This window comes from Camelina sativa, chromosome 15, assembly GCF_030686135.1.
Source record: "Camelina sativa cultivar CO46 ecotype springtype chromosome 15, ASM3068613v1".
Taxonomy (NCBI): Eukaryota; Viridiplantae; Streptophyta; class Magnoliopsida; order Brassicales; family Brassicaceae; genus Camelina; species Camelina sativa.
In genome coordinates, this window is record NC_141894.1 from 5,971,960 (window position 1) to 5,980,006 (window position 8,047).

Here is an 8,047-nt window from a genome sequence, read left to right on the forward strand (position 1 = left end):
GATGTGGTTGAGACTCACCACCAGTTGTTCCTTTACCTCGGATCGTACCCTTCCCTCCATCACCGAAAGTAACTCTTCCTCCAGCAACACCTTCTAGATGTGATAGATTATCACGGGCACCGGTCATATGCCTGGAACAACCACTGTCAAAATACCACTTGGCCTGATCAGCCTCTGTCTTTTCTGCTGTGAAAGCCACATGACAGTAGAGATCATCTTTCCTGACATACTCTTGTGTGTTTCTCCTGACAGCTGGATAAAACGCACAGCGTTGCATAACACGATTCTGAAACTGATAGCATTGGGCTTTATAGTGAGTTAGATACCCACAATACCAACATCCTCTCCGTCTACTACGCTGAACAGGTCTTCGAGATGTCTGCAGAAACCCACTAGAGACATATGGCGGCCTAGTATTTACCTCAGGAAACGCAACCATCCTTGGATTTCTTGAATTCGGATTCACAGGAGCCTGATCACACCTCCTAGTCGTTTGAGAGAAATTCCTCTCCTTCTGCTCTGGTGCAGATTCCACTCCTTTGACAAATTTAGTGGTTGGGTTGGTGTTTGTTCCTTGGTAGCCCAGACCCCACTTCAGATTGCTGGATCTTCCAGTGCTCAGCAGTGTATCGAGATCTTTGGTTCCTTTATTCAGCATCCTGATATTCTTCAGCTGTTCGTCTAACTGCTTCTCAAGTCGCAGAGTCTTAGCCTTCTCTTCACTTAATTCTTTAGAGATCATGGCAACATGAAGCTGTAAGGTATCTCTCTCAGAGGTTAACTGTGTGTTGTCCTGTGTCTTCTGAACCACCGTCTTGATGAGAAGCTCTATCTGATCTTCTACTGACAAATCTGCCTCTTCCCCTTCTGAATCAGAATTCACCTTCTCATCCACGTCTTTGGTTTCCAGCACCACATCATCTTCTTCATCTTCCTCAATAACACCCAGCAGTGCAAGGAAGCTGTTAAGAACCTCTCCTTTGCCGACCTCTTCATCTGAGTCGCTTTCACTCCAAGTGATGTAAGACTTCTGCTTGTTTTCTCGTGAAGGACAATCAAACTTGGTGTGACTGTATCCCTTACATCCATAGCATTGCAAGGAATTCTTCCGTTTGTTGTTTGGGCATTCAGACTTGTAATGTCCAAAACCTTCGCATTCAGCACACTGTCGTTCTTGCTTGTCACCCTTTCTGATTTCCTTATCAGCATCGGATTTCAAGACCGGTGTTGTTCCCTTCCGCTGACCTCTTTCCATCTTGCGGAAGTATTTCTTAACCAGCAAGCCGACTTTTTCTTCATCTGCAACTTCCTGAGACTCTGCAATCTTCTGTTCCTCAATGGCTTTGAGAGCAAATGATTTCTCATTTATCTTTTCCTTCTTCTTCAGCTGTATCTCAAATGCCTGCATCATCCCAACTACTTGATTGTACTTGAGTTCATCAGAATTCAGTGAAACATCAATAGCAGACCTGTGTGGTTGAAACTTGTCTGGCAAACTTCTGAGAAATTTCTTCACCAGCTTCTTGTCCTTGTAGCGTTTACCCAGAACTACAGCTTCTTGTGCAATACCACTCAGACGACTGCTATACTCAGCAACTGACTCAGTCTCTGTCATGTGCAAGTTTTCAAAATCCGAAGCAAGATTGTCCAACCTTGTACGTTTGACCCTACTTGTGCCTTCAAACGTGACTACCAGAATATCCCATGCTTCCTTGGCCGCGTCACATCCTTGAACTTGATTGAAAATGTCCCTAGGCAAAGACTTGAAGATAACTGACAGAGCCTGTGAGTTATGTTTGGACTCCGCTTTTTCTTCGGCCGTCCATTTCTTCCTGTGCTTAAGCACCAAGTCTCCCTTCTCATTTTTCTCCGTCGGATGAGACCAACCATCTTCCACCGCAAACCAAGCTTCCATGTCAATGCTTGAGATGGCCTGCTTGATCGACACTTTCCAAAAACCAAAGCACTCAGGATCGAGTTTCAATGGTGATTGAACCGCAACAAAATCCAGTGATTTCTCCATACCCTTGCCGCAAGATCTCACCTGTTGAAAAAGGATATCAGAACTTTTTATCAGGTGCTTGCTCTGATACCAATTGTAAAGGTATAGAGAACAACAATCACTTAAATTGCTTGGAAACGCGCCAAGCAAACGCTTTTATTCAAACTTATAAAACTCCCTTTTTACAAGTTATGAATCTAAGCCTACTCTCTTGTCTATCTAACACAACACCCTGTGTAGATCTAAAAGAGTAAAACACACTCACTTTCAAAGCTCTTTTTGTTTGCTCGAAGGTTTACAAATCTCTCAAACTTATCCCACGAGTGCTGACTCTTTTTGCGGCCAGCCCTCGTCCTTTTAAACCCTTCACAAATGATCTCTAACCTAGATCTTTGTGAATCCCTAACTAAAAGGAAATATTCCTTATCCTAAGAAATATCCTCCCTAATCCTCTCGATCAAATATACTCTCAATCTTCTCGTGTATATCTTGATCTTCCTCTTCCTTTTTTCTCACGCTCCTTATCACGACTCCCATAATCTTCTTCCACGTCAGCTCAACTACCACGTCAGCATATCAGCGCTCTGAGACACTCCGCAGGCTCCTGTCACCTTCAGAGCTCTGATGCACTTTCAATCTCCTCCTCTACCAAGTCCCTTGGAAGATCGTTCATTCTCTAATCTCTTTCGTCCTTCTTTCCAGCTTCTGTAAACACCTTCGCTTTTAGGGCTGTAATATATAATTTACTTTCCTTTTCCCTTTCTTATATAATTAAGTTTTCTACCTTGTCCTTTTCAGTAATTTTAACGTGACAAAGAAGCTAACGACTCTGTGTACCTTTAATCCTTTTTACTATATATCAAACTGTTACTATTTATAGTAGTAATTAACGTGGAGTCAAAAGAAGACGTGTATAACAAGTGTATCAAAGGTTCAACCACGAGTTAAAAAACATAGTCAAACAAAGATTATATATCTGAAGAGAGAGAGAGATAAAGATGTTCTTTTGCCAGGAAACGTTGATTCTCTATATTTCATTGTTTTGTATACATGGCGCAGTTTCAGAAACATAAAAGAATGTCCCCAAAATGACAAGGAAATAAGGCAAAGCCGAAACTATGTGACGGGGTTAGTAAAGAATATGAACTTATCTTGACAAGTTCAGGTTTCTCTGGGAAAATGAGTCACAAACTACTGACAAAGAAAGAAACCTGCAACAACCCAGGGCCTGCTAAGGGCTAACGCATTACCCTTCGGCCTTTGCGTGCATTGGCTATGACACTGATCAACGCACCACCTGTGTCTAGCACTGAGTTGGCACCCATTAGCTTTAATCCAAGAGCACTGATCAGATAGGACAGTTTGTTTCCATCACTATTTTCGTCCAATTCTTGAAGCTTGTTAGCTTGCTCCCGGGAAAGAATAGTGTAAAGCTGAAGTCTATTGGTTGGGTCGTCTTCAAAGTTTCCAAAACAAACTCTGACTAATCCAGTTGATTTCGGATCGTCGGTTAATGGGTTGAAGACAAATGACAACTTCCCAGTTGCAATGTCGGGTCTTCTGAACAGATCTTCAAGAACATCGATGTTAACTCCGCTGTATCTTTGAACAGGTTTCTTTGGATAACTGCGGAAAAAATTCGCAACGTGTAGAATCCGCGAGGCTTCTCTTAAACCGCTCAAGTAGGCACCGTGCATTGTGGCAGGATGTTGTCTTGTAGTGGCCTCACCAGCAAAGAATAGTCGGTTTCTTACACTTTCAGCTAGAATGTCGTAGTCCGCTCCAGATGAACCAACCCTTACATGAGAATATGACCCATATGAAAAAGGATCACTTCCCCACCTTGTGCAAATTGTCTGTATTGGGTCAGGTACAACAACACCTTTAGGACCATATATGCCTGCAAATATTTCAAAAAAAAAAACATTGTTATATCGAAAAATTGGGACGTTATAAAACATTACCTCTGAGTTTTTTTCAATGCAGCAAAAGGTTGATGACGTTATAAAACATTACCTCTGAGTTTTTTTAAAACACGATGAAGTAAAGCAGATGGTTCTGTTAACTCAAATCTCTGAGCAGCTTCTCCAGCAACTAAGGCAACCAAGGCAGGGCCACCAGAGACTGTATGGTAGGCATAGAACAGAAAGAACTCTCCTCGGTCGATGCTACTCTCGTTGAGGCATCCAAAGGTGTCTAACTCTTCACCCCAAAAGACAGACGGGAAAAGCATGGCAACTTTGTTCAGAAGCCCAAACCCCAACCTGTCAATTGCTGCTTGTTTTCTTGTAGGTAACTCTGGCTCAAACTTGATAGATTTTTTCTTCAGGACACCAAGCGGCACGGTGCAAAGAATCATGTCAGCTTGAAATATCTGGCTGCCAGAAATGACTTCAACTCCTCCGTCTCCATACTTGATAGTATCAACGCTTTTCCCGTACATTATGGGTAACCCTTCAGCTAATGCATTTATCAGTCTCCAGTTCCCACCAGCAAGAAAACAATGATCCCCACCCATTTCATATGGATCATCCTGATCCCAATAAGCAGCTGAAAGATTCGAAAGACACCCAGCGTTAGCATATTCCAAGTTAGCAAGATGCCAGTCAAAAAGTTTCTTTTCCTCAGGATCTTTAGCTACACCGTACAATACCCTGAGAGTCTCCAAGACTTCACCCAAAGAAATCTTCTTAGCTGCCCCGTCCATCATCTCCCTCACTTCAGTGACCTTATCAAGCAGTTTATTGAAACCAAACTCAACATTGGAGTCAGCTACCTTATCAACAACTGCTCCTTCCGAAGTATACAAAGGACAGTTGTCTCTAACCTTGTGAAGAGGAATAGAAAGCTGCCTCGCAAGAACTCCAAGTGGGTTCGCATGTAGACCAGTGATAACACTACCACCGAGTTCAACGGCTGCAAATCTATCCTTATCTCCCATCTTATGAGTATAAACTCGTCCACCAGGACGACTCCTACCTTCTAAAACAAGAACCTTGAACCCAAATGACAAAAGCTGCCTTGCAGCAGCCAAACCAGCAAGTCCAGCACCAACAACAATGACTGATCCCTCGGTTCCCTCATCAGGAATGTAAGGCCCAAACAATGGAGAAACCCCAAAATTGATGTAACCATTAAACAAGAGAAAATCATAAGCAGCTGAAATCAAATGCTCACAGTCACTGCTAACAGTTTCTCTAATCTCATCTTTGAGTAGCCACATCCTAACGTTATCCCTCCACCTAGCTACTATATGATTCCGAACCACAATGTAATCGTTCTGCTCTTTCCCGCCCAATTCTCTTACGACACCAGCTCGAATCTCTTCTTCAAGCAATTCGTCGATTGGGAAACCCACGGACAAGGCTATCAGAGCCTCCGTCTCTGTTTCTTTCTCCAAATCTTGCTTCGTCCTGAACTTTTTCTTTAGATTCCCACCTATTTGCTTCTCAATCAATTCATCCATCGCATTCTCGTCGTAGTTCTTCCTACTTACTTTTCTCCTTAACGTCCTCCTCGTCGCTGTTCCATCCGACGCCGGAGTATCCATTTCCGTTCAACCAAATCACACAATCGCTTCGCTTAAAACTTAGAAACACATTAACCCTAATCCCATCGTCGTTTTTTTTTAAACACTTTAAACAAGCAAGCTATCGATTCCCATCTACCTCCGAGATCAATTCACGAAATTTCTTCAAACGAAAAAAGCTTCGTCTCTAAATTGATCGGAGAAATCCGTCCCCCGTCGGCAAATCTTGCTTTCTTTTTTTGCCGATCTTCTTGCAGTTACAAATTTTTTTGAACCTCCGTCGGTCTATACGTGGGCCGGGCCTAAATTTATATAAAAGATATAAGCCCATTGGGTCAGTTTAGTGATGTATTAAACTGGTATGATGATAAGTGTGTATCACAAGTAAAAGCGTCGTTTTATTCACTTTCGTTGGATGTGTATGTCTTGAAATGATTATGTAAATCTCTGTTTAAATTGTCAATGGAATGAAACGGAGGAAGATGATGCAATAAACAAATTAAAAAAAAGTATTGTATGTACATGGAACTAATTATTAACTTCCATCTTTGTTGATTTGTAGTTGAACTAAGCTTGGAACATAGGAAGAAGAGCACACAAGGGGAACACAGTATGCGGTAGGATTCCATCCAGGGTAAGATATAGCGAGGTTTGGGGCAACTCCGATATTCACAGATTTGAAGTAATCATCTTGTCCGATAATGTAAACTGTTTGGTAGCAAAAGCTCTCGTTCCTCATATCTAGATCGACAACCACAGCAACGTTCTTCTCCTCGTCAATGAAAAAGCTCCCAGAGAAAGTGTCGACATGAAAACCAGTGGACGTTGTCAAAAACTTGCGCCACAAAACCTCATTGGGATCAATCTTATCCGTAACGAAAAACTCGATTGTCTGAGGCGTCCCCCAGCGTTGATATAACATAGCGAGCTTCTCTTCTTTTCTAACACAAGATAGAGACACAAAAACTTCTGCGTTGTAAGAGTTAAACGGCAGAGACAGAGGCGGTCCAAACCTCTCGTTTGTAAAATCAAAACAGAGTAGAACATCTTCTATATTTGTTGTCTTTACTCCTCCCTCTACTTTTTTCTTTTGTGCTTGAAAATAAGTGTTCCCTTTGAAAGACACGCCCCGTGTATGAGACTGTATATCCCACTCGAGTTTGACATCAAGAATCCTCCATGAATTAGAGCTAAAGTCGTAGACTTCGTACCTAAAAACACGGTTTCTGCTTGGATTTGGATACAAATCGAAAATCCTCAAGATTTTGTGGTTACGGTTCTTGTCATATCCCAGAGCATACCTGTCTAGACTGTTGTACTTGTAATTCTCTCTGGGTTGAATCCACCTAGTTTGTCCTAAATAAGGGTTCCATACAAACAGCCCTGTGTTGTCTTTAACGACGCATAGAATTAAACCGTCGCAGTGAAAGACTTGGGATACCTCGATTTGTTCGAGTCTACCACTTACTTGTTTAATAATAATAGATGGATCATCAACCACCAAGTTGTTGTCGTTTTGGATCCCTTGAAGATCGAATTCCATTGAGCAAACCCTTGAATCCATCATCATAATCCCCATATACTGCTTCCTTGCTGCTGTTGCTTTATTATATCCAAAGATCCGATTTTTCGATAAAAAGTTCCACTTTTTGCAAGTAGATCGTATTGCTCTCAGAGATGTCATCGGTACCTTTGAGAGTATCTCCTCTACCAAATCCTCTGGAAGATCTCCCATTGCCGTCATTATCTCAAGCTTCACCAATGAGTTTTCTCACCCTAATTCCCCATCTATTAACGAAGAAACCTAATGTTCCTCGAGAGACTCTGTTTTCCCGAATGAATCTTCTTCTGTTACGAATTTTGTACCTGCGACGGCCTATACGTGGGCCTAAATGAGCAAAAAAAAGTAATACAAGCCCATTGGGCCAGTTTGGTGATACTAATTTTTTAGTTTATTGGAAGTGTAGAATGATGATGAGAAGAGAAATGGAGACGATGATAAAGATAGTTACATTACATGTCAATTTGTTTTATTAACGTTAAATATTAGTATTAATTAGTGGCTAGTGCCCATACCAATATGTGTTTAAATAAAGATAGTTATTGAGAAATTTTGGGATGAAGATAGTTACATGTCATTGTTGACGTAACAAAAGAGACCCATACAAGTTAGTGATGTATGCTTATGTTGAAGATAGAGAGAACATGCAATTTATTAGTGTAGGGTCATTGTCTCTTCTCTTCATCACATTATGAAAAAAAAATTGGCATTTCGACCCAATGCAGATGATGATACTATCTCACATGGCCTTTCAACATCTTACCATTCACATGTCATTTAATTTTGTGATCCAAACTTGAGAGACAAAATCACTCAGACACGTAAAAAGATCTCAAACCCGAAATCTTATCTGCAAAAGGTAATACAAATTGAATTTAAGAAAATAAATTAGCATAAAGATATTTTTTCTTCATGAGCATATATATGTAAACATAGATCATATAGTAGTATGATG

General features: G+C 41.2%; 1 protein-coding gene and 1 pseudogene across 2 annotated transcripts; both read right to left on the reverse strand.

Annotated features, from left to right (window-relative positions):
* Positions 1 to 3,006: 3,006 nt before the first annotated feature.
* Positions 3,007 to 5,912, reverse strand: LOC104745624 (lysine-specific histone demethylase 1 homolog 2). Its single transcript, XM_010466917.3, has 2 exons — positions 4,019 to 5,912; positions 3,007 to 3,902 (listed from the first exon to the last, which is right to left on the reverse strand). The coding sequence occupies exons 1-2, from the start codon at positions 5,550 to 5,552 to the stop codon at positions 3,241 to 3,243; spliced, it is 2,196 nt and encodes a 731-aa protein (XP_010465219.1). The 5' UTR covers positions 5,553 to 5,912; the 3' UTR covers positions 3,007 to 3,240.
* Positions 5,913 to 5,994: 82 nt separating this feature from the next.
* On the reverse strand, positions 5,995 to 7,275 carry LOC104745625 (F-box/kelch-repeat protein At3g13680 pseudogene; annotated as a pseudogene). Its single transcript, XR_015582198.1, has one exon. The product of XR_015582198.1 is annotated as an F-box/kelch-repeat protein At3g13680 pseudogene (transcript).
* Positions 7,276 to 8,047: the final 772 nt, after the last annotated feature.

What these genes read in the sequence shown, in the direction of transcription:
- LOC104745624 (XM_010466917.3), bottom strand. Translation starts at nt 5,552, where the DNA reads ATGGATACTCCGGCGTCGGATGGAACAGCGACGAGGAGGACGTTAAGG. An exon ending in TGTTTTAAAAAAACTCAGAG is followed by an intron (nt 3,903 to 4,018) that starts GTAATGTTTTAT and finishes AAATATTTGCAG; the next exon opens with GCATATATGGTCCTAAAGGT.